General features: G+C 42.6%; 2 protein-coding genes across 3 annotated transcripts; one reads left to right on the forward strand and one right to left on the reverse strand.

The window, feature by feature from the left end:
- On the forward strand, nucleotides 1-5,884 carry ddx18 (DEAD (Asp-Glu-Ala-Asp) box polypeptide 18). The gene is made up of 14 exons (XM_029530599.1): nucleotides 1-128; nucleotides 556-750; nucleotides 837-1,013; nucleotides 1,475-1,610; nucleotides 1,771-1,871; nucleotides 1,986-2,185; nucleotides 2,916-3,030; nucleotides 3,354-3,493; nucleotides 3,581-3,742; nucleotides 3,837-3,989; nucleotides 4,370-4,483; nucleotides 4,571-4,627; nucleotides 4,701-4,878; nucleotides 5,021-5,884. Exons 1-14 carry the CDS (start codon nucleotides 23-25, stop codon nucleotides 5,164-5,166), a joined length of 1,980 nt encoding a protein of 659 aa, XP_029386459.1. The 5' UTR covers nucleotides 1-22; the 3' UTR covers nucleotides 5,167-5,884.
- Nucleotides 5,444-26,304, reverse strand: LOC115062001 (glycerol kinase-like). Of its 2 annotated transcripts, XM_029530600.1 has the most exons (20): nucleotides 26,069-26,304; nucleotides 23,961-24,034; nucleotides 22,844-22,950; nucleotides 22,584-22,661; nucleotides 21,216-21,295; nucleotides 20,889-21,026; nucleotides 20,695-20,804; nucleotides 20,413-20,479; nucleotides 11,918-11,953; nucleotides 11,146-11,213; nucleotides 10,452-10,494; nucleotides 10,268-10,348; nucleotides 10,075-10,153; nucleotides 9,820-9,916; nucleotides 9,559-9,643; nucleotides 8,993-9,113; nucleotides 8,396-8,539; nucleotides 8,222-8,308; nucleotides 8,030-8,104; nucleotides 5,444-6,519 (listed from the first exon to the last, which is right to left on the reverse strand). In XM_029530600.1, exons 1-19 carry the CDS (start codon nucleotides 26,120-26,122, stop codon nucleotides 8,031-8,033), a joined length of 1,623 nt encoding a protein of 540 aa, XP_029386460.1. In that variant the 5' UTR covers nucleotides 26,123-26,304; the 3' UTR covers nucleotides 5,444-6,519; nucleotide 8,030. The 2 variants fall into 2 exon arrangements, with proteins under 2 accessions (XP_029386460.1, XP_029386461.1); XM_029530601.1 differs by lacking the exon at nucleotides 8,030-8,104.

Genomic DNA, 26,304 nt, shown 5'->3' on the forward strand with positions numbered 1-26,304 from the left:
CACGTGCATTTTCACCGTTGCCATGGCGGACCTACAGATGAGACTGCTTCGCAAGAAGATTCAGAAGAGAAACGAAAAGAACAAGGAACGAAAACTGATTAAGAAACAAAAAGAGGACGAGGAGACCGGTATGTCCCGAGCATTGAACGTAACCTATTGTTATTTTTCGCTGTGTTTTCGAAGCGCTGACGAACTTCGCCCGCTAAGCTAAATGCGTTAGCTTTGTACAGCACGATTTCAACGTTACACGCCAGTGTTCAAAAAAAGATTTTACGCACAGATATTAATTTATAACCAGTTATTGAGAACATCATCTCTGTGTCAGGCATATATACCATGTTAAAATTTTCTTTGCAGACCTGCAGTCGAGAACTGGCTCGTCAGAGAGGTTCAATGTTTTAGCTATTACTTTGCAGCTTAAAACCGTTTAACGTTAATGTTGTTCTGGTTAATATAATATTACATTATCAGAAAGCGTAATTTCGGCAAACTAAAACTGTTATTAATGTGTTTGCACGATGTGTTAAATGTGTAAAGGTGCATTGTATTTGCCAGGAACTTCAAATGGACTGGATGACTGTTGTGAGGAAACAGAAACTGCTTGCAAGACAGATAGGCAACCGAAGAAGAAACGGGAGAAGCGCAAGGCGCAGAACGGTGTCCCAGTAGAAGTGACCAGCACAGAGAAAGCTTCTGCGCAGAAGAAGAAAAAGAAGAAACGGAAGCTGACTGACCCAGCTGAATCACCAGGTAAGACCCAGCTCAATCTGCCTACCGACAATCAACACAGTTTTAAAACTGGCCAAGTAACACAAACACTGCAATTCTCATTCTAGCTGAGAAGAAGACCAAACCAGTACAAGAAGTTGAAGAGGTGGATGAAGTTGGAGAACAGGCTTCTGACAAGTCAGAGGATGATGCCGATGACAACATAGAAGACATTGAAGAGGAGGAGAAGGACAATGAGGAAAGAGGAGAAGATGATCAGCCTCAATTACCATCTGGTTTAACAGGTGTCAGACTAATATTTGTTTGATCTGAACAGGTGTTGGCTGAATGCAGTAGATGATGGTAATAATTCAGACAGTCAGAGATGTGACAGGCACTGACATTTAAGAAACTGGTAGTGTAGAAGTCAGCTAGGTTGCTGTAGTTCCCTCAACGTTTGTATTGACATCTAACATGACAGTTCTTGACTTTTAGTTAATTCTGATTGCTAGACTCAGCTGGGTTTGCCTTTATGTGTTGCCCTGTCACTGTTTTCATCATGGACAGGGTGTCAACTAAGGCACACAGCGGCTCTTGTGATTGTCCATAGGAGGAGTCACCTGTGATTCCTCTGGTAGGAGCAGCACAAGGACATATAGAACGACTCCTCCAGGAGAATGTGTTCAGATTTGCTTAGATGCTTTTTTCCAGATGTAACCATATCAATCTACATTTTGATTATTATAACTGTTCAAACTGTCTTCAGGAGCCTTCGAGGACACGTCATTTACCTCTCTTGCTGGGTTGGTGAGTGAAAACACTCTAAATGCTGTGAAGGCAATGGGCTTTGAACACATGACTGAGATCCAGCATAAAAGTATTCGTCCCCTGCTGGAAGGACGGTGAGTCAACTTGACAGACTTGTCATAGTTAGAAGTTTTATATTGATAGATAATGTTCATGCCTTTCAGCATTCTTAGCTCAATAGCAATTTTTAAGGTGGTCAGAAAATTCAGATTTAAGACCAGAATTTTTGTTCCTGTGTATTTTGCTGGTGTTTAGGGACGTTCTGGCAGCAGCCAGGACAGGCAGCGGTAAAACCTTGGCTTTCCTCATCCCATCTATAGAACTCATCTACAAGCTCAGGTTTATGCCCAGAAATGGTAAAGCTCCTCTTCTAATGTTTCATAACTTTAGATTTTCAGCTGTCCAGCTTTAGTATGTAATTTGAGTTTAAATGTTATATAAGCCTTTGCATCATTTCCACTTCTTCTTAGGCACTGGTGTAGTGATCCTTTCGCCTACACGTGAGCTGGCAATGCAGACCTACGGTGTGCTGAAGGAGCTCATGACACACCATGTTCACACCTTTGGTCTGATCATGGGAGGCAGCAACCGCTCAGCTGAGGCCCAAAAACTGGCCAATGGTGTCAACATCCTGGTGGCCACACCTGGTCGTCTGCTGGACCACTTGCAGGTTTGCTGGGGGTTTCTGGAGATCTATAGGAGGCATTACATCGTTTAATGCCAGTGTTTTAGAATCAGCACATGCATGTGGTACTTTATCGAACTGAAGAATGACTGAAATGTTAATTTTCTATTTATATTAGAAAAGGTTCAAACACATAATTTTTGTTTCACTTACCGTTGATGTGCTTTGTTTTTTTATATATATATATATATATATATATATATTTGTAAATAAAAACATTCCTGGGTATAGGTAGGGAAATAAAAATAAGTAATAAAATAAAGATCAATTAAAGTGTGGCATGTAGAAAATTTTGTGACCGTTCACATTCAAACTGCTCAGTTAAATAAAAAACCTCTTTGGCTTTACCATGCGACTTGAAATACACTTGAAATCTTACTCATGCTGAACTTTTCATTGTAGAAAACAGAAAATCCCAGCCTCGTGCACCACGCTAGGTGCTAAAACGAGTTGCCAGATGGCTCCATGAGGCTCGTCTATACTAATGTTAGACTGGGTTAGATTAACAGATCAAATTTGCTTGGGTACCTCAAGCTCAGTGAGGCTGCTCTGTGCTACATCCTAAACGAGGTTGGTAGGATGGCTCGACAACATATGGGGCCTTATAACAATGTTCCATCACCTGAAGGAAACGGGGAGTGGGCGAACACCCTGTACCGAAGGGTTCAGTATGAATATATGTCTCATTAACACAGCTACTCACTTGTACTTTCAGAACACTCCTGGGTTCATGTTCAAGAACCTCCAGTGTTTGATTATTGATGAGGCTGACCGTATCTTAGAAGTGGGCTTCGAGGAGGAACTGAAGCAGATCATCAAATTGCTGCCAAGTATGTGTGTGTGTTTTCACCATTGTCAGACTCTTCCTCTGAGACTGGAATGTTTTAGTTCAGCCTTATATTCCAATAGTTTAGTACAGTACTTCAAGAGGCATGGGGATGGTTAATGAGTTTACTTTTAGTCCATGATGCACTAAGACATGGCTTCTACCATTCCTGTCTGTCTCATGTCAGTTTCGTTAATCAAATCAATCATGAGTGACTGAACCTTCCACAACCTTTGACCTGAATGCTGAACCACATACGCTGTTGGAGTGTAAAAAAAAAAAAAAAAAAAAAAAAAAAAATCATTGTTTCATGCATGTTTGTTCCAGAGAAGAGACAGACCATGCTGTTCTCAGCCACTCAGACCCGTAAGGTGGAGGACTTGGCTCGGATCTCTCTGAAGAAGGAGCCCCTTTACGTCGGGGTAGATGATAACAAAGACAGTGCGACTGTGGAAGGCCTGGAGCAGGTATGTCTCTTTGCAGACCTGTTCTGTCAGTTTTAGTCTACAGGGCCTGGTGTAGACCAATATGAAGTGACTCCTCCTGTGCTCCAGGGTTATGTAGTGTGTCCATCCGAGAAGAGATTCCTGCTCCTCTTCACCTTCCTGAAGAAGAACCGAAAGAAGAAGCTGATGGTCTTCTTCTCCTCTTGTATGTCGGTTAAATTCCATTACGAACTGCTCAATTACATTGACCTTCCTGTCATGGCCATACACGTAAGTGCCACCTCCAGTGATACATATCTTGTACCTGGTGTTCAGATGTCGACATGCCGCTCTTAGACATTTTCCTATTGTTCCTGCGTCCCAGGGCAAGCAGAAGCAGACCAAGCGAACAACAACCTTCTTCCAGTTCTGCAACGCCGACTCAGGCATCCTGCTGTGCACAGATGTGGCAGCTCGAGGACTGGACATTCCCGAGGTGGACTGGATTGTCCAATACGACCCCCCTGATGACCCCAAGGTATTGCATCCACTACCAGATATGTATTTCTTCTAAAGTGAGAAAGTATCTAAGAAATAACTCTTAATGTTTCACTGAAGATTGATGCCTTTGAAATCTGACATGCTTGAAAAACAGTTTGTTGTTCTTAGTTCAGTTTAAGCTGAACATTTAAGGTCTTGAGTGTTTTAGTTCATGTTTGTGTCCTCTTCAGAGGAGCATAAATCCCACAGTTGCATCAGGTAAATATTTAACCCTAGTTGTCATACCGGCTCCCCAATCATCATCTCCCACCTCTGGCATGTCTCATCCTCCTAAAAGCTTAATGGGTTGCCATGCCAAAGTCTGAATATTTCCGGACTTTAGGAGAACCCTCATGGTCTGCTTTACTCTTTCCTCAGGAGTACATCCACAGAGTTGGCAGAACAGCTCGAGGCATCAATGGAAGAGGACATGCCCTCCTCATTCTTCGACCAGAGGAGCTTGGATTCCTGCGCTTTTTAAAACAGGCCAAGGTATCATGTTACTGAGAAGCCAGCTGTTGGTGATCTTTTTGGAACCTGCCTCTGATCCCTGGGTATTTAATTGTCTCTTCTGTTCAGGTCCCACTGAGCGAGTTTGAATTTTCGTGGAGTAAAATCTCTGATATCCAGTCCCAGGTGAGAAAACAACATAGAAACAAAGTAAAGACAGACTGAAGGCTTTAGTCTAACACAAAATATTATTCCGCAGTTGGAGAAGTTGATCGAGAAGAACTACTACCTCCACAAGTCGGCTCAGGAGGCCTACAAGTCATACGTGCGGGCATACGACTCACACTCACTCAAACAGATCTACAGCGTCAACACCCTCAACCTGCCTATGGTGGCGCTCTCATTTGGCTTCAAAGTACCTCCATATGTTGATCTGAGTATCCTTTGTTGTGGTTCTACACATTCGGCTATAACGCTATACACAAGCAGTTGCTGATATTGAAACATTGCCAAAGCTTGCAGCTCTCCTCTGGACCAGCGCCAGACATTGTTTTCCTTAACCCAACTCTTCCTCCACAGACGTCCACAGCAGTAAAGGTGTGAAGCTGCAGAAGCGAGGTGGCGGAGGAGGGTTTGGATACCAGAAGTCCAAGAATGTGCAGAAATCCAAAATCTTCAAGCACGTGAATAAAGGGAGGAGTGATGGGAGACAGTTCTCCCGCTGAGCTTCCACTCTCCTCCCAGATATACCTTTTTATGACATGAACTTCTTGCTTTGAAGAGTTCATCTGAGAATGCATCTCAGATGAAGTGTTCTCCCTCTGACTTCTTTTCTAAACCCAGATTTCTTCCACTGAGTTTTGTATAATTAAAACTTCACCTTTAATGATTCAACTTCTTTGACGTCGTGAACAAAAGACTTTCTTGGTGTTTAAGTATCTGATTTTGAGCACATTAAATGCTTCAGTGGTTAAGACTTAAATGTGAAATCAAACGTAAGATGTGCTGATGTACTTTTTATTCCAAGTCAGGCATTGATCACATTTCCGTTCTATACATTCATGTGCAGCTGAACTGTTATTTGTAAAACAAGTTAGAAAAGCGGCATACAGACATACAAAGAGTTAAAGAATTATGTACATGTTACAAATCACAAATCTTCAGTCACAAGTGAACACAGTAACTAGATGTTTCATTTAAAAGATGCTAAACGCGTTAGAATTAAAAGAGGCCCAGATGTGTGCTTACAGGCGACTATAAAACTGTACATAAAAACATACATGTTGCCTGGACTTGTCTGTGAGGACAGATGTGATAAGGACTGACTGACCGCAGCAATGAAAAATTAAACATTCACTCTTAAAAAAGAACCCTGCATGGCTCCAGGATAATTCTCCTCCTACTAAGGTTAACTTATAAAGTGCTCTTGGACCCTGGAAAGCATCAGCTTCATGTTCAAATTCATTCAGAACGGATGTCAAAATGTTTTCTCTTTGATCAGATAAAAAAGGTAAGAATGTGATCATAAACTTTTTTTCATCCTTAAGTTCCTTGAAGAGCAAACCTTGCTTTAAGGGCTAGAGCCAAGCATTAACCATTAGCTCTACACATCTGCTCAGAGAAGGCTGAATCTCATACATCCTGGTTTGGAGGACAAAGTACAAACAGATCATCAGAAAAAAGAAGCCCCTATTGTTACAGTGATGAGGTACAATTGTAGAATGTCAGACTATCAGCACCCAAGTCCCGAAACAGATTGAAGGTAAATTCAGTTTCTAAACGTTTAGCACTGTTTTCAGGAAAGGAAGAAATAGAAAAAAAAATTGAAACATGAATCCCTTGTTGCTTCAAGAAGCTCCGCAGGTCACTAGAGTCCAGCCGGCACTTGAGGTGGTCGATTCAAGTCACAGACATGAGATACTACAGCTACAAGGCTACACACAATTCAGGATGACTGCACATCCCAGTATGCAGCAGGCAAGTCCTGTTTTCCCTGAGAGTACCTTTCCTTTTCCAGTCTTTCTCCATAGTTGTTTTCCATGATGATCTAGTACCACAGGCTTGCTACTGCTGCTCATCTGTGGTAAAAAATACAAACATGGTTCTCAGACACAATTAGAGTAAATGACTGACTGTCAGGAAGCAAAGAAGTTAGAACCAGGTGTGAAACAGCTTGTATCTGAAGAGGTAAACTCAGCGGAACTGCTGCTCTGACTCGCTGCTTTTTAACCATAGCTAGACCTGGTTCACATGGATTTTAATGGGGAAAATTTCATTTTCCCCCCATTCAAAAAGGCAAAACTTAATATTCTACATTTATTACACATGAAGTGAAATGTCAGCTCATGAGATTCAAACATTCAAACAATATAGAAATGTCCTAGCTCTGAAAAGTCATTCAGTTATCACTAAACTTGGTCAAGCACAAATGATTACATCAATATAGCATGGCCAATATTTTGCTCTATGTATCATAGGTTTAAGGTTTGGGTGAAAACCTCAGATACTGTGTCCTGAATCAAGGCTTAATCCTGACTTAAACTGCAGCTAATGACAGAGCAACAGCCCGTGGAGTCAGTAGGAAGAAAGTGATAAACACACCAAAAAGCGCACAGATAGAACACAAACACCAGGGCTGGACCCACCTGAGGTCATGCATCTGCCAATCATAGCCACACCAGCTGATCTGATGGAGGTTCAGCTTTAACCATAACAATGTTGATGGATTTCCTTTGGCATTTAATATTCAATCAGTGTCTTAGTTCATTTAAAGATCCTAACCCATTAACCAGTGAAGTGTAGTGCTCTGACTGGTTGCTGAAGCATCTCCGTCAGTCATAAAAACTGAGTCCAACCCTGTGACACACTGTTACTGACCATTAGAGATGGGCCAATGATACCGCCAGCTTGTATCAAGCAATAGCTGCTACGTGGCAGATGAAGTCTGCCACTTCGGACGTTACCGGTGCTTCCTCCGAAGCCACAGCCCAGTAGCGTTTCAGTGGTCTACAGCTTGAACAGCTTCTGCTGTTACATATGATTCCTCAATGACACTCCAAAATTTGAGTTTGGAGAGATCATACTTCGCTAATATGGCATAAAACAATACATACATACACACACTATCAATGAATGAAATACAGTCTGTAAAGACAAAACGAGTTGCTAAAGCTATCTTTTTTTTCCCCATTTAGTTTTTCTCTCACTTTGGGTGAATGTTCAAATCCAGCCATTACTTTTACTGCTATACAAAAAGAGGCAGACGCCACGTCGCTGAAATGCTGCGTATAACTTAAAACATGTCAATGAACATGCAGCTTTAAACGAGTTTTACTGCACATTTGGGATTGAGACATTTTGTGCTACCACTCTGCTCAACTTACGAAACAACAGTTGTAATTCCAGCCTGCTACCAGATCTCATTGTTCTGTCTCACAGCAAAGCCCCGAAGCTTCAAATCATTTTCGGTACAAAAAGAAAGTAAGCTTCATTCGCCCATCACTAGTGACCATGCTACAGTCAGCCTCGTCACAACATAGATCTGCAGCGCTTCAAAATGCCACACATGACATGCAGTAAATGCCGGACCTTAGGGGTCCACTCTGGTGGGGGGAGGGGTGGGAGGAACCCCCCAGGGGGCACCATTAATCTTCTTTCCTAAACCTGTTGGTAGATGAGGGAGAGGGAGAGAGAGAGAGGGGAGAGTAGCCAAGATGGGTCACAGTCATGAAAGAGTCAGGGATCAATGATGCAGTCAACAGCTAGCGAAACATCTCATACCGTTGGAGATGCAGTAGGGCTCTGTCATCTCCCAGTTCATTGCTTTCTGGACAGCTTTCTTCCAACGAGCGAAGCGGAACTCACTCTCTGTGATAAAGAGAGTGACACCTGCTGAAGTGGCAAAGTCATGACTGTAGTGTCCACAAGATGGCAGCAAATCAAGCTTTTTCTTACCTTCAGGGTTGATCTGAGGTTCATATTTCTCAGAGGTGACAAGGGGGAGGTTACCGGGGCTTAGGCACCACACATCAACTCCTTTTGCTGCTCCCGCTGCCATGGCTGCACCCAGTGCTGTGGTCTCTGACATGGTAGGACATACTGCTCCCACATGAGGCAGACACACAGGCAGAAAACACAGTATAACACCAAATCCTTACAATCAAAATAGTTAAACAATGTCAAAGCACTTAATTCGCTGAAAATTTCCTGCAGGAATGTAATCCAGGTCTGGTTTATCTGGATCCACCGTGAAGACCCTGTAAAAATCATCTGTGGTTGGGCTGAGTGTGTCCATGTGGATAAATGAATTAACCAGTTCATCTTCAGAAGATAGAACATTTATGACCAAACAACAAACTACACACATAAGTTTGTACTTTCTGTATATCTATGTCTAAAGGTATGTCTATTCAGACTAAAGGTCTGAAGTCCATGGTTGCACAATGAGCAAGCAAATTCCAAACCTTGGGCTTTTATTTTTTTGAGCTACGTCACACAACTACAAAATGTTATGTAGTTATTGTGTGTGTATCTCAGTGTGAGGCCTCTTACCCACAGGGATGCAGAGGATGTCAGCCTGCAGCTGCATTAATAATCTGTTGGCAGTCATGCCTCCATCCACCTGCAGCTTCATCAGAGGGACACCACTGTCCTGATTCATCGCATCTAGAATCTGATCAGCACAACAATAGCCCATTAAACACAAACTAGTTATAACCAGTCCCATTTACAGAAAAATTCCACCAGGGCTTTGTACACTGGAGACACAGCAGAGGTGTAGAGAGTGTGTCCCAAATTCATCATTGCTGCAGCTCTCTTTGATTCCTGAATGGTGGATTTCTATTCTTTATTAATTAGTTTCTGTGCCACTGTGTTCACAAGCAGCAGTTAAAATGCACTGCTGCATGCGTGGCATTTTTTGTGTTTGCCACACTTCACATTCAGCCTGGACACAGACTGTTGTGGAAAATGTCAGTTGTTTTGGGGTATTTTTTTTTTCCCTGGAGTGAAATCACTGTGCATTTCAGCTGGGAGTTCCAATCAAGGCAGAATGAAGCCAGTGTCAGAAAATATGACCACTATTCAACTCAACTGTTTCCCTTTCAGAAGCTGCTCACCTCTCTGGTCTGAAAGCAGACGGCCTCCAGAGCAGCAAAAGCCAAGTGGCTCCTGTTAGTGAACTGAGTGAGTCCACAGATGATGCTGTAAACATACAAAGAACATTAACTCAATTATTTCAGCAGACTGTCCGTGAGAATAGTTGTCCATGTTTTCAGAAGAGTAAAGAAGAATCAAAAGAAAGAAACAGGAAAATAAATTTGTCCTTGTTTCAGGGTCATGAATGATAGTTGAGATAATTTCACAGCTGAAGCTCTCACCCTCTCGCACTGGGCTCCCAGTAGGGGGCATACAGTCCAGAGAACGCCGGCACAAAGTAACACCCGTACGACGTCCCTGCAGCAGCTGCCAATTTCTCTGCAGTGAGAGGATGATGAAAAACAGGAAGAGCTAAACACAACATCACAATGCAACAGTAAACTACAGTCAGTCTTGTAAGAATCCCACGCTAGAAAAGTCTTGGGTTGATCAGCAAATCATGAATGTCACGAGGTGATATGCTGCAGTGTAAGTACCAATCTCTGAGGCGGACTGAACTATGCCCATGTTGTCCTTCAGCCACTGAACCACTGCCCCTGCGATGGCCACTGACCCCTGAGGAAGGCAGGCAAACAATGGACCCAGATTACATCACAGTACTATTGCTGTACCAAAGTTTGATCTGGATTTAGTTTGACATGAGAAAGACCAATGAAAGCTCTTGCAAACCTCCAGCGCATAGCAGGCAGGCTCATCTTTTCCCAGTCTGTATGCAACAGTGGTCAGCAGGCCATGGTCTGACATCACAGGCTGACGAAGAAAAGAGCATTACACAGAGAAACAAGAAAACAGAGGGCATGGACATTTCAAATGTAAGTCCTGTGCAATATTACTCTTGTGCACAACATCTCACCTTAGTCCCTGTGTTCCTGAGAAGAAAGCAGCCGGTCCCATACCTTCACATGACAAGAGAGGATTAGAGACCACTGACTAAGTAACTGATAAATTATGTCTGAATAGTGGAGATGATCACATTTTACAATGGTTTATGTTTAAAAGGTATGAAAGAAACAAGTATTTCTTCCCACGGCATCTTTATTCTGCCAACCTCAAGATGACTTCACAACTTGAAACTAGAGCCCAGAAACTTTTTATTATTATTATTATTATTAACTTCCACTGGAGTCCCCCCCCCCCTGCAATGGTCATTAGATCTTCAGCATTGGTTTCCAGAATCTACCTTCACTTTGATTCACCGTCTATGATCTGTATCTCTGTAGCCCCACAGCACTTGTGATGCAAACAAGGCACAACAATACCGTGACACATTCAACTTTTATCAGAAAATTGTTATTTGGGGGCAACACTTGGCCACATTAAGTCATTAATTGTGCAGCTCCAGGCTTGAACAGTCATTACTGTCCTGTGGGCAGTTACTGTATGTGTATATATGTAACATTTGTGGTACAATGTGCAAAATAACTCATCTAAGAGTAACTTTGTCTCTTCCAGCAGGACCCCACAACCATCCTGAAGAAGTGGTTGGCAGCAAAGATTAAACAGCACATTTAATACAGGAGGAAGTAGAGAGAAGCAGAAAGACTTACGTGTTTTTGGCCTGACCCTCTGTGAAGCACATCTGACCAACCAGAGCAGCAGACTGGTCACCAAGACACTGAAAAACACAGGGTCATTTTCAGAGGGCTGGACGCCGTCACCGTCTATGTGTGCATTTATACACAGACATGCTCATGTACACACTCTAACCCCAACATTGGCATGAAGTTTTAACCCCCTGACCCCCAACTTCAACTTGTATCATCCAGCTGCCAGACTCCACAAGTAAGGTGAACTCTTAGTGGTATATTAGTGAGCACAAATACATTAAAACAGCATAGTGGTTAGCGCTGTTGCCCTACAACAAGAAGGTCATGGGTTCAGTTCTTGAGTCTGGGGCCTTTCTGTAGGGGGTTTGCATGTTCTTCCCATGCTTCCATGGGTTTCCTCCCACCGTCTAAAGACAAGCATGCTTAGGTTAATTGATAACTCAAAATTGCCCATAGGTATGAGTCCCATGTGTGAGTGGTTGTTTGTCTCTGTGTGTTGGCCCTGCGATGGACTGGCCATCTGTCCAGTGTGTACCCCACCCCCGCCCAATGTGACCTTGGATTGGCTCTAACACCCCTCACAACCTGGAAATGGATAAGCAGTAGAAGGTGAATGAATGAATGTATTATTGGCTAACATAGCTGAATCACAGGTTGGAGTTTGAGGTTCTGAAAGGTCTGGAGGAAAGTACAGTACAGCAGGAACAGTACCACCATAAAGCAAAGACAGAAGTCACCTTTCCAAAGTTTAATAACATGCAGATGCTCTTACCCCAGAGATCGGGATTCCTGCTAGAGAGCCAGATTTCTGGAGAGGACAAAATTAGACACGTTTAGCTGAATGAACAACCACAGGACAGTGATGACTATTACCGTCTGACAGTGGCGTCAACACTTAAGGGTGTTTGTAGTTGAAGCCTTCAAGCAAGGTACTGAGGGTCACTGATGAGTTATGAGAACCCTCAACTTGACACGTTGCCAAACCAAAGACTTTCATTAAATACAATAGGACATTATCACAGAGCCACCAATTAGCCACAGTCAAAAAAACAAAGTTAATTTATTTGTCTAACGTGTATAATGTTAAACACTGGTTATACTGGTCAGTACATCATTAAAGTCCAAGATTTTTATTATCACCTGAGCAGCTGCAGCACCTGTTTTCATGTGATTTGACTCTTGACTTTTGTGACATGGCAGCAGTCCACAAGAGGAAACATCTAAAGTACTCGGACCTGTGTTAAGAGGCTGGGTGGAAAGCCAAGAGATTCCCCCTGGAGGTGGGAAGGAGGGGCTTTATCAGAGAGACGGTTGTCCAGTTGTTTGACAGCGCCAGCATGACAGGCTTAAGTCTGTGGAAAGCAGTGAAGGAGCTGGAGGAAGAGGCAGAAAAGGCAAGCTACTGGGCTGTGGCTTCAGAGGAAGGAGGAACGTTTGGGGTCAAATACAAAAGACAGCTATAGGGGGTGATGGGGCGATGTCCCCAATACACAACTGCACCCCCTCGCCAGGAGATGTACTGTTGCAGGCCGCAAAACATTGAACAGTGGCTTCCAGCTGACAAACCTGCAGCTGCCCAAATTGTGGAGGAGGTGCGACAGGCTGAAAGGCTAAAGCAGGAACCAACATATAACGTGATGATGACGTGAGATGTGCCATCTCCCCCATTCTTTTTGTGGCAGCATTTGAAGTCATCCTCAGAGGGATAAGACGGTGGTCAGAAGCATCAGGCTACCATCAAGCAAGAGGCTTCCACCGCTGAGGACCTACATGGATGACATCACAAGTATTCTCCAGATGGCACCATGTACTTCAAGGCTTCTCAAGCATTTTGATGAGCTGATCTCATGGGTAAGAATGAAGGTGAAGGAAGCAAGATCAAAATACATTTTCAATAAGCACCTCAAGACAATATTTTGCAGGTTTTCCCACTTACAAAGCATATAGAGGTCTGTAATTTTTATCATAGGTACACTTAAACCATGAGAGATGGAATCTTAAAAAAAAAAATACTAAAAAAAAAAAAAAAAATCCAGGAAATCCCATTGTATGATTTTTAAGCAATTAATTTGCATTTTATTGCATGACATAAGTATCTGATACACCAGAAAAACATAACTTAATATTTGGTAAAGAAACATTTGTTTGCAATTACAGAGATCAGACGTTTCCTTTAATTCTTGACTAGGTTTGTACACACTGAAGCAGGCATTTTTGCCCACTCCATTCAGATGTTCTCCAGATCCTTCAGATTTTGGGGCTGTCGCTGGGCAACGTGGACTTCTTCATCTCCCTTCAAAGATTCTCTATTGGGTTCAGGTCTGGAGATCGCAAGGCCACGCCTTAGTTGCCCTGGCTGTATGTTTCAGATCACAGTCATGCTGGAAGACCCAGCCACGGTCCTTGCGGTCAGTGTGTTATGTCATTTCCGGTCACTGGTGGTTGTGCTCTATGTCACATCGTGTGTTGTCTCTATTCTTTCCTATTCACCGATAGTAAACTGTTGTCACACTAACACTGGTATAGAACTCAATATCTCTCCCCTTTCATGAGCCGATTCTGTTGCTCCGTTAATCAAACTACACGATTAGCAATGTCCTCTTGCTCTCTCTCTTCCTCCTCCTCCCCTCTCCTGTACTGTGTGCCTCATGTCTAGCTATTCTTCTGCCATAGATGCAGCAAGCTGGTAGAAATGGAGGCCAAAATTACCGAGTTAGAGCCGCGGCTCTGCACCTTAGCTAGCCCAGCCTATGCGAGTGTAACTAGCCGCCCCCTGTAGCCAGTGTGGGCCGACCTAGACCAGCTTCTACGGCAGCCGAGATAGTTTCCTTCCCCCCAATGGCTCCCAAGCAGCCAGGATCTAGTCAGTGCGGCTGGGTGACTGTCTGAGACAAGAGGCATAGTCACAGGCAGCAGCCCCCGGTTCACCACCGACCAGTTAATGTTTTCTCTGGCCTCCCCCTCAATCGGACCAGTGATGACATGTACAGCTGCATGTCATCATTCAACCGCTGGCTGTAGAAGTGTTGTTCCGAAAACAATGTGGGCCACATAGATAACTGGAAGTCTTTCTGGGGGAGACCTGGTCTGATCAGAAGAGATGGTGTCCATCCCAACGTGGACGGGGCCACTCTCATATCTAGGAATATGGCTGATTTTATTAGAAAGCCAAAACCGTGACAACCCCAAGTCGAGACCAGAGGGGTATACTCCAAAGGAAGCTCAACAGAGCCAGGCTTTCTCATGACGGTGGTAATCAACTTGATTTGTTGACCCAGGCTTGCTTCGTCAGGCTCTGTGCGCATTCACATAAAAAAGGGGCGTTTGGGCGTCATTTGACGGCATTTCCGGAGGAAAAAAAATTATCCAATTATGCTGCATATTTCAGCCAAGAGGAGCAGATTATGATAATGGAAAGCTATGAAGAGTTCAGACTGATAACAGCTAAAAGCTGTTTCTGTTTCTACAAACAAGGCGAGAGAGGAGCCTGACAAAAATTATCAGAATGTGTAAGTTAATATAGTACGTAAGATAATATAGCTGATATAATATATTATAACTTCCCTCCCTGACATTGTCTCACAATGAAGAATACATGGAAATCACTTAGATTAGGGCCAAAATCAAAGTGGAATTAATTTGATTTGTCTTATTTGTGATAAATAAATAAATACATTTTCTAATTGGTGTTCTATTAGTTGTAGTGCCAACAGTACAAATCTGGACTAAGCACAAAAATATAATCCACAGTGGTATTTATTTGCTGTGCATTTATCACTCTTTTAGTGGAATGTGGATAAAACACTGCATAACATATTAAGTGTTAATATTATTTTAAGCAGACAAGAAGAAAAATTTGAGGAGAAAGACTGGAGGGGCCCTCTCCAGCAGATTACCTGGCCTCAGAGGACCTGGCCCTTGCAAACAATGAAGGGCGGCTGATCATGGAGGCTATTCAATCAGTCCCTGGTGCTGGCAGCAAGTTGAAGGAGAGACAGTGTTGCTCAAGCCGCTAGACACCTTTGCTGGCCCCCACACTGAGGTAACTGTCAAAGTTGTCATGTACATGAACACCTCAATGACCTATTAATACAGGTTGGAGCAGACAATGTGAGTGCCCTCTATGAAAGGAATCTAGAGCTGGATAATCAGAAAAAAAGAGCTGGAAATCAAGAAACTAAAACTTGAGATCAAGCAACTGAAGTAAGAGGAAAAGGGTACTTCAGTAAATGCTACTTTAAAATGTTTGGTGATCATGATTGGCATTGTATACTTAAGACTGTTCCTTTTCCAGAACTTTAATAAAAAATAAAACACATCACACATGGCTTGGCTTTGTTTGGTCCCATTACTTGCATATGGTCAACAAGATTACATATGTAATATATTCCCTCAGCTGAGAATCTGTATCACTCAGAGAATATCGTCAGAAAATGCCAACAGATCACTCCGGTCTGGAAAAACTTTCTCCCTCCGAAGAGTACATCTGCACCCAAATCCACTGGATTTTCCAGAAACAGTGAGTTCATGTTCAAAGAAGGCAATCAGTGAAGGGGCAACGCTTTTTATAGCTGACTTTAAGCCGAAAGTCGGAACAAAAGCTGGTCCGGACCAGGTTATGTTCGCAGCATAAGTTACCCGGTGATATAGCCTACTTAAAAGAGACCCAAGTTCGTGACACGGGAAAGCTTGGCTTTCGGCTCAACATAGCTCGCTAAGGCACTAATCTGGCTCTGTCCACCAACCACTTAAATTTGGAGAACGTACTAAACCCAAATTAAACAGAAGAGGAGCTAAAAACAAAAACTTAACTGAAATCAAAACAACCACAAATTTGATCTCAAATAACACTGCAATTAAATGTGGACTGTTGAATATTCACCATCATCAAAATCAGCTTTTGGGAGGGGGGCGCAGCCCACCCTCCACACACACAGCCTCACCATATTAATGCCAATCACACAAATGGAATTGATACATTTGATAAGGGAGTATTCCTGTTTCATTGTGTGTGTTCACTCATGGCAATACCATGAATGCACATTATTCCCATTTTCACTCACATTTTGGTTAGATAATGCAAATGCTGCGGAATCATTTTGTCATAATCTGGTCTAGGCTGTTTTGTTCATTGTTCCAGTTTGATGTTAAAAAACAGGTGGAAGTATGCCTGTTTGTAGGCCTGCTTTATTATCAAATGTATGTTGTTGTTACCTCAGTCTAAAAATTAAAAACAGCCTGATAAAATTTCCCAGCTGACAGAGCAACGTATGCGTGTGTTAATGTCCTGTGGGTAAGCTAGCTACTTTAGCTGGACTCTCTCCTGATATATAATTATTAATTCAATAATTTTCCATTAACATCAGGCACAGTGCACAAGTAAAAACAACTTAATCTACCTCTCTTCATCTCATTTCCATTTTTCCTCCGCCCTGCTGCTTCTCTGTCCTGGTCGCCTCTGTTTCTGAAGAACATTCTTATGTCCATAGCTGAAGGAAAGCTGTCTGTTGACAAATGTACGTCCAGTCCACACATAGTGACAGCGTGCCAATAGCAGTGTTTGCATTTGAATTTCGCCTGTACCATTCATTGATTATGCAGCATAGAAGCACCCAGCACTTGCAACGCAACCTCTCTACTATGAAGTGATTTTGCTGCAGTCCTATTAGGCTGGGCACTGTCACAGGAGCTGTACACTCCTCCTAAATGCGTCCGTCATAGTGTAGGGGTACGGATATCATTCTGTGATGAAAAAAAAAAAAAAGACTTATTCATGAAATTTCATTGAGAATTTTACAGGGGGACACAACGCATGTTTACCGGGGCATGTGTCCTGGTAAAAAGTGTCTGGCAATGCGCCTGGTCAATGATCTCATAATAATCATCGTATTGATTTATTTTGTAAGCAGAAACCTGGCTGCAGCAGGATGAGTAAGTTAGTCCTAATGAAGCTTCACCCCCCACTCATGTTAACTTTCATACCCCTCGTCGTCGAGTCATTTCGAGGAGGGGGGGGTGGTTGCCGCTTTTTCCTTGCCACTGTCGCCAAGTGCTCCTCATCGTTATGATTTCGCGCTATACTAATAAATCAGATTTGATTTGACCCATCTTCAATGCTCTTATTGAGGGAAGGAGGTTGGTGGCCAAGATCTGAAGATACATGGCCCCATCCATCCTCTCCTCAATAGGGTGCAATTGTCCTGTCCCCTTTGCAGAAAAGCATCCCCAAAGAATGATCTTTCCACCTCCATGCTTCACGGTTGGGATGGTGTTCTTTGGGTTGTACAGTGAGTGGAGTTTATACCAAAAGTTTGATCTCATCAGACTACGTGGCCTTCTCCCATTCCTCCTCTGGATCATCCAGATGGTCATTGGCAAACTTCAGACGGGCCTGGGCATGCGCTAGCTTTAGCAGAGAGACCTTGCGTGCACTGCAGGATTTTAATCCATGATGGTGTAGTCTGTTACCATGTAGTTCTGGGCTTATAACTCTCCTTTCTCACACTCACTGATGCCCCACGAGCAGAGAGCTTCCATGGAGACCCAGACCAAGGGAGATTGACTGTCATCTTGAACTTCTTCCAATTTCTAATAATTGCACCAACAGTTGTTGCCTTCAAACCAAGCTGCTTGCTAATTGTCCTGTAGCCAATCTCAGCCTTTTGCAGGTCTACAATTTTGTCCCTGAAGTCCCTGAAAAGAGGACTTTTTAAAGAAAAACAGGTCAATGAGAGCCGGCATTCTTACTGGTTGAGTGGTGATCAAATACTTATTTCTTGTTAAAATACAAATTATTTAAAAATCATACGTGATTTTCGTTTTGGATTCCATCTCTCACAGTTGAAGTGTACCAATGATAAAAATTACAGACCTCTACATGCTTTGTAAGAGGGGAAATTGACAGTGTATCAAATACTTGCTCTCCCCACTGTAGCCAGGGGAGGCAGCACACTGCAGACATGTCTGACAGACAGATGGGAAAGCAAGCCAAGCAACAACTTGCAGAGAGCCTGGCATAGATCAACCAAAGCCAGCTGCTAGGGAAGCTCCATAGCCAAGGTGTGGTATTACCGGCACACACTGGTAACATGTGATGTGGCCACTGAACATCTGTGAGATCCTCATGTCAGAGGTCAGCAGGATGGACAGCCTAGCCAATGGTTACATTAGAAAGTTGATGGGCTTGCCCTGCTGCTTCTTGGATGCAGGCCTCTTCGGATGTAACATGGGGGCGCTCCCGTTGAAATCCATCATGCTCGGGAACAAGCAGGAGAGGGCGTGCCTTGTACCAGAACTGAAGGACTCTGCTGACCAGCTAGTAAGAAGCTCAAAAGTTCCTGTCAAGACAGGCTACAAGTGGAAGGCCCCAGCTGAGGTAAAGAATGCCATCGCCAGCCTGTAACTCAGATGGGGTGCTTTGCAACAGTTCTGGACCAAAGCCTCCAAGGAATAGCAGAAGATCATGGTGGTGGATGAAGTCACCAGGGTAGAGCTGGAGCGCTTGCACATTACGACTGTATCCCAGGGCAGTCAAAGGGCCTGGACATGATGGGAGGCTACTGTGCAGAGGCTCATCAGCTGGGCGGACATCTGGAGGACGCCACAGAGCAAACTCAGCTTCCTGATGAGAGCAGTCTATGACACTCTCCCATGCCCCAAGAACCTCACCCAGTGGTTTGGGAGTGAAGTGAGCTGTCCTCTGTGTAGTAACAACAAGGCTAGCCTCTAGCGCATACTGTAATGCAAGGTGGTGCTGACCCAGGCTCGCTTTAGGTGGTGCCATGACCAAGTTGTAACCAAGCTGGCAAAATGTCAGGAAAAAGAAATGCAGGATAACCACAAACCACAGCCTTGAAACATCATAGCCTGCAGTAACGGCCCTCATCAAATCTGGCGAAATGCACCGAATGCCTGCATAGAAGAACGCCATTCTTAGACCAGGTAAGGAGTGGCAGACCTCAAGAAAAAGCTGGTCTTTCCAAGAGAGATCACAACAACCACTTTCTGGCCACACATCGTCATGTGGTCTGCAGTGGAGAGAAGAGTCATTATGATCGAACTTACCATCCCTTAGGCAGGACAGGGCATTGCAGCAGCCCACAAGAGGAAAGGCTTGAAGTACAAAGACCTAGCAGTGGAGTGTCAAGAGGCTGGGTGGAAAGCCAGGGTTTTCCTCATGGAGGTGGAAAGCAGGGGCTTTGTCAGCAAGACAGTTGTCCAGTTGCTCTGCAGCAGGGGATGAAACATCAGTGAACGGTGGCTTCCAGCTGAAGGCTCTGCAGCTGTCCAAATTGGCACTAGAGGAGGTGCAACAGGCCAAAAGGCCAAAGCAGGAGCCAACATCTCACCTGTGAAGTAATTTGCACAAACATCTGCCATTGCAGATGTCCTTTTGTCTACTGTTATTTATTCCTTTATTTCAATCACTGGAAAGGATAGAATTTGGGAGCAATTAGTTCTACATGAACACATGCTGTCATTTGGTAGACAGTAGACAAGGATGAGGTGGAGGTTTCTCTGCGGTTTAAAAAAAAAAAAAAAAAAAAAAGTCACATACTCAAAGAAGAAAAACAAAAATCTAATGTAGAACAAGAGGAAGACAAACTAAACTGTTATGCTACCCTGTGGACTACAGGGCAAAGTCAGGCATGTTTACAAAGATTTCATACATAATACCAATAGATAAGAAATGACCACAGACAAAGACACACAATAAGACCTGTAGATCCCTAACATGATATTTTATAAATCAGCTTGCTAAATTTTGTTTCTCTGCTGTTCTATCAGTACTGCATCTACCTTCTTATCAGACCAGGAAGTCATTAACATGTCCATTCCTTTGCTGTCAATGACCAGCTCTATTCACACTGACTCAGTTAGACATTACCAGCTATGAAAAGTGTGTGAAGTCCAGCATGTCCGTACCAGTATGAACTTCCTTAAATCCACAACAGAAAATTGCCACACATACTCAATGATGGTAACTAACAAATATTTGAGTCACTTCAAATAGTCGAAAAAATATGTTCAGTGAAAGAAAGAAAGTTTCTCTTATATATTATCAGATCATTATCTGTTTAGATTAATATTGACTTGATATAATCACGTTATATTGTCATGACAGTGATTATGGCATTTCATGAGACCATTCAGTGCCATATTTTATGACTAGAAATTATCATGATTTTAGATAGACATGTATGTCAGGTCCAAAGTCAAAAGAAGCCACTGTATAAATGAAAACATGCTCATTTCATCAGATCTTACCATCCAGCCATATATCTCAGAGGAGCTCCTGACTTTGGGGAGGATTTCCATGGGGACATCAAAGTACCTATGAACAGCACAGCAATCATAAGTATGCAAAAAACTAGAGAGGTTCTGTATCAAAAATCCAAAACAACAAAGTACTCACAGTAGTTTGTGTTTAGGCAGTGATGAGAATCATTAATTTGGAAATGGAATGGGGACTTAAAGCATTATTAGCATCTTTGGCTTTTCACACGCTTTTCAAAAATGTACTGTAGGAGTTTAAATGGATATGCGTACCTGCATATTTCAGGATCCCAGTCCATGGTGTGGATGTTAAAGAGCATGGTTCGACTGGCATTAGACACATCCGTGCAGTGGACCCCGTTGTTCCTGCCCCCAGTTAGGCACTAAGGAAAAACAAGGGATTAGGTGTGTTTTACGCAATAAGAACCAAAGGGGTGTAGCTGTGTCAGGCTTGAAATTTTTCTTACCCAGATGATCCAGGAGTCCACTGTACCAAACATGGCTCGCTTGCTCAAAACTGCTTGTTGCACTTCATCTACATTGTCCAGCAGCCAACGGAGCTTCACCGCACTGAAGTAAGTACTGATGGGCAGGCCCGTCTTGTGCTAGAAAGATTGAGGACAGTATGAAAACAGATTTCAAGGTTTGATTGTCATAAAAACTGTCCTCACTGACAAAGAAAGAAAAAATAATAAGCTTTGACTCTTGCCCACCAAAAACTATCCCAGATCTCTGACCTGACCTCCATATGTCCATTGTTGAGAAAAAGACATGTTTTGTCCATCATCTCTCACCTTGAGGTGGTTCTTGTTTTGGCCAGGAGCTTTATTGATGAGTCTCTCGACTGTCGATTGTGTGCGCAGGTCCAACCAAACTAGAGACAACAGAGGCTTCTGTTAACAGAGGCTAACAGAAATGTCTCCACTGCTTCGCCATTTTAGATGGCTTCACAAGAAAATTGGACCCTGGCAAGGGACCAGACTAGGAGCATTTCACAAAACTGAATGGAATTCATCAACACATAGGTCAAATCTTCCCTAGAAAATTAAAGCTGGGAAGAAGTTAGGCTAGGAGGCAGGCATAGACCTGTTCATGCTGAGTCCTGGCAACACAGACCTCACAGGTTCTAAGGACCTGTAATGTCACTTCTCTGAGAAGAAAGGAGCCTAACTGCTGATCTGGGGCCCAGTGTCTTCAATCACTCAGGAGAACAGAGTAACAGAGTTGCCAACTGATCACAATTTTGCAATGGATAGGAACACATGGTGTGGAAAGCTGCCAGATAGACATGGCGAGCCCAAGTGAGCTCAGAAAGCTGAAACATTTTGACTGGGTTCATGGTGAATTTTCTTGACAAATTGTAGATTGGCTTCCTTGAAATCAACACTTATGATTTTTTTTTCCACTACTGATTTATCTGTGGCTGAATATTCAATTGATGTAAAATCTTTAAAAGCTGAACTATTTGGCAGTTTTGCAATCTATGAAATCAAAAGATCCACTGGACCAAATCCACCAGAATTTGCTTCTTCTAAATATTACTAATTATAGTAGTGACATTTTTAAACAGTGGCTTAACTAAGTAACTCCTTATTCTCATATCTTGAGGAGTTGCTGTGCACACCAATAGACTGACAACCCACCCCCAACACATTCCATGTAAATACCAGTTTCAACTGCTTGCAAACAAACTAGCCTATCAAACTGAAGCTAAAGGGCTGGGGGCTATGAATGAAAACCAGTCTTTGCTAGTAATATTAGAACACAAGGCGGGAGTGGGTGGTGACTGCATGTGCTTGGCCCCTACTCTGAATCACTGACACGTGGGAAAGGGACAGACTTGACACAGGACACTAGAATCTGATGCATCCAAGTCATTTGCTGGGCACATGATTTAATCAGATGTGCTCAAGTCATGATGTTTGAAACAAGATTGGTATGTCTGACACCTCACAATGTTACAGATAAAATTGAAGGTAATAAGTGTAAAGCTTTCAAGGGATTGCTGTCTATAGATAGACAGAAATGCTGTGTTAATTTACATAACTTCCCAGCTGATAGTGGTATCTTTGTTGTAAATAAATGATAAATCTAAATAATATGATTACAAATTATGACATTTGGCAGCAATACTTGTTCATTCATATGTTCAATGTACGCACCGATGGCATTGTAGAGGGGCTCTCCGGTCTCTTTGTCCCACACCAGAGTTGTCTCCCTCTGATTGGTTACTCCCAACGCTGAGAAAACAATAACATAAATGTCAACAAAATGTCTCCTGCCCGTTCCTCTTTCATTTGGGTGCGGTTAACAGCAGTTTAGTTTTCCCATCCAGTGATAGGTGAGCCTGTTATCAATACACGTCCACTCACAGTTATGTATGATGTAGGTTTCTGTGTTTTGGGCAAAAGCAGCATCCCACCTTTAATGTTGGAGATGTCAATGTTGAGTTGACAGAGTTTCTCACAAGTCCTCTCTATGCACTCATACACTGATTGCATTATCTCCTTGGGGTCTTCCTCCACCCAGCTGATGGAAACACATACAGAGGTATGTAAACACACAAATCCACTCTACCTGCTGCCTGTCAGAAGGTTATACTGCTTTAGAGAAAGTTCTTACACCATGTAGAGGAATCTGTTATGGGAGCTCAAAGTCTAAAGTGAGAATTTAAATTAAGTAATCCAAAAAAACAGCAGCTCCTCTGAATGAATTGTCATGAGTCAAGATAAAAAAATAATCCAAGTGTATTTCTGTGCTGTGGCTACACTGATTGTTTCTATGACAAAAAAGAAAAGAACTATTTAATATCTTTTTTCAAGGTCAGTAAAGTCACAGGAGTTTTCTGAGGCCTTAGGCTCTGCACAAGTAAATAAAGACATTTGTTTACTTGTAATTAGTTTTACTTTGTTGTGTATACACTCTGATGAAAATTTGTGTTAATGTGAGCGGTCTTGCGAGTCATTTGCTTGGCTTCTTTATCAACGTATGTTGTGTTTTTATTGAATCCTCTTACTAAATATCTTTAATTATGATGTTGTCCACATTTGTCTCCTGTAAATCTCAGACTTTTGCAGACTTTTGCAAGCAGCATGAGTTTCTGGCCGGACCTGAGCAGGTAACACCTAATGCTGTACAGTATATGGCCTCTGGTATTTTGTGTTCATCAACCCAATTCTCAGTGGAGTACATCAAATCATACATCAAATCATAAAAATAAATTAGACTCCGGTATGTTTCACATGTCAAATAGAGTCAAAGATTGAACATGAATGTTAATCATGGTGAATAAACTGCAATCTGCAACTCCTGCTCATATTCATATATATATATATATTTTTTTTTTTTTTTTTTTTTTAAACCATTTTCACTGTGTACACCCTTTAAATTGTTTCCTTTGCAATTAATATTTGCATAAAGAACATCAAGTATGAAATAAAAACTTATCTGGAAATAAGCAAGTATAAAAAGTATATACACTGAGAATTTGGGTTCTTAGTAGCCATGGATGTAAGCATATTGGATTATAATGAACTCACCCCTCCTTGGGGAAACTCTGCGTGATTTCTACTTGATGGTGACTTATGACTTTGGCTGTTTTTGCATTGAACACCTGGAGAAACATAGATCGGAAAGTCAAGATCAAACATAAGAAAAGCAAGGAAGGTGCCAGAACAAGGCATAATCAGTGTGAGTGAACACAAAATTTGGCACAATGTTGGAGCAGAGTGAAGTGATGAAATCTTGTGAAATGGGAATAGTGCAAATAAAAAAGATGGCAATCACCCTTGGCTGGATTTTGAACATAACTCATCAGGGTGCTGCCAGGTGACAGCAAAAATAAACAGCGACTCCAATTTAAATAATGGAAAGGAATTAACAGGCAGCAGCATATTGGTTACAATCTTCAGCCAGACAGTAGTCAGCATTTATTCCAATTGAGTAATAGGATGAACCTCTCTGTAGCACTACAGGAAACCACAGGCCCACCTTCTCATACAATTGTTTCCACCCAGAACACACTGCACCATGAAAAACTGAGAGCCATTAACCTTCATGGACACATGACCCACATAAAGTTTCACACAACACTGCAACCTTGAGTTCTTTATGATACTTTTAAAAAGAAGACTGAAGAGATACACACCCACTTCAATGACACTAAAAAAAGTTTGATAACGTCTAGGTATTCAGAAGTAACATTATTGCGCGACATAGAGGATTATCTCCCCAGTATGAAAGGACAGATAGACTGACTGAATAAACCAGAAACACTCCAATTCTGCCTCCATTTAACCTGTCATAGCTACTCAGTTGACTGTCATCCAATTACAGTTAGCGTATTCAGCACAAACAGTGCACACACACGATCCCTTTGAAGATCACTATAATTTCTTTTAGAAACTACGTCAGATCATAGTGGTCCACACAAGTTTTACATTGCATGTGTCAAGTAAAAGAAAAGTGAAGATCATCTTTATGACACAATCAATATACCATATAAAATCTTAGGGATGGTTAGTGGAATTTGGAGGAGGGAGGACAGTTGAGTTAACTGTGACTTAATCATCATCATCATCATCATCTATGACACGTTTGTTTTTGAGTTTCATTGCAACTTTGCCTCAGTCCTCTAGGTTAAAGTGTAACGCCTGGTCAGAGTTACCTTATCTGACATTTAGAGAGGACTGGTCACTAACCAAGACACATCTGAGGAGGTAGGAGGTGGGAGGTTGGAGGGGGGACTGAGACAAGACAGCGGAATAAAAAGACTGCGCAATCAAATTTTCAGCAAAACCTGGAATTAATTTCATTTACATTTCAGGAGTTTTCTAGTCATTTTACAGCTAATCTGATTATTGTGTAATATTTCTTTTCATGTAGTCAAAAAGTTGATTGGCATTTTAACAATCACTTCAGTGTTTGTAAACATTACTGTGTGAATTAGGATTGCAACACAACTGCTAATCACATCAGCCCACAGATAACAAGACTTAAATTGTCTTTTATGGTCAAAGAATAAACTGCAGTCTACATTTCTAGTGTAGAGCTCACTGTCTACATTGAGAGAGAAACTTTAACTGATCTGCACTGGGCGAATTTCACTTTTAATAAGGACACCATAAAGACACAGATTGCGTTTATGTAAATTAGCCAAATAGAAGGGTGTCAATGAAAGATAAACGCTGTACAAGGTAAAGAGTAACTTTAACAAAAAGCTGATCTCGTAATGCGCCCATTCATAACTGGGGGACCCACAGTATGTAAGCGAGGTGGGGGGGGGGGAGTTGATGACTTAATTCGATCAGTGGATGTCCTTCATTTATAGTCATTGATAGTATTGATAGTATGAGAACAAATATGAAAGAGACCTAAAACAGAACAGCGTTTTGCAGACGTAGCGTTACTTGAGCCGCGTGTAGCCTGTAAGCTAACGGACCTAAAGTCATTTAAGTTTCCGTTAAGTTCCCGTTTCAACTCCAAACATTGTTTTCTTTCATGTCCTTTGGGCCACGTGCTTAAACGAGAAAGCGCACGTAAAAGGAGACCAAAACACAGCAGCTAACTGGAGAAAGACTTATCTTAAGACGGCTCAGCCCGCGGGACTTGTGCGCTAGCCTGTAGCCCCCTCCACCACGTCACTCACCAGAAACCTTGTAGAGCTCGTGCCCTGGTCGATCGCGGCAACCAGCGGGTCCATCCCTGTGCGTGTTTCTGACTGCGGTTAGAACAGAGAGAGAGAGGCCGGGAAACACGAGCTGGAGGCAAGAGGCGCGGCCCGATGCAACAACTTTTGTTTTCTTTCTCTTCCTCGAGAACCGGGTACGACCCTACGTGTAAGGTGGAACGACCGGACGGGCAGACTCTCTTGATCAACTCCGA

Source organism: Echeneis naucrates, chromosome 21 (assembly GCF_900963305.1).
Source record: "Echeneis naucrates chromosome 21, fEcheNa1.1, whole genome shotgun sequence".
Classification (NCBI taxonomy): domain Eukaryota; kingdom Metazoa; phylum Chordata; class Actinopteri; order Carangiformes; family Echeneidae; genus Echeneis; species Echeneis naucrates.

What these genes read in the sequence shown, in the direction of transcription:
- ddx18 (XM_029530599.1), top strand. Translation starts at nt 23, where the DNA reads ATGGCGGACCTACAGATGAGACTGCTTCGCAAGAAGATTCAGAAGAGA. An exon ending in GCTTTTTAAAACAGGCCAAG is followed by an intron (nt 4,484 to 4,570) that starts GTATCATGTTAC and finishes TCTTCTGTTCAG; the next exon opens with GTCCCACTGAGCGAGTTTGA. An exon ending in ACCTCCATATGTTGATCTGA is followed by an intron (nt 4,879 to 5,020) that starts GTATCCTTTGTT and finishes CTTCCTCCACAG; the next exon opens with ACGTCCACAGCAGTAAAGGT.
- LOC115062001 (XM_029530600.1), bottom strand. Translation starts at nt 26,122, where the DNA reads ATGGACCCGCTGGTTGCCGCGATCGACCAGGGCACGAGCTCTACAAGG. An exon ending in TGGGATCCTGAAATATGCAG is followed by an intron (nt 20,480 to 20,694) that starts GTACGCATATCC and finishes TGCTGTTCATAG; the next exon opens with GTACTTTGATGTCCCCATGG. An exon ending in TGGGAGCCCAGTGCGAGAGG is followed by an intron (nt 9,644 to 9,819) that starts GTGAGAGCTTCA and finishes GTATGTTTACAG; the next exon opens with CATCATCTGTGGACTCACTC.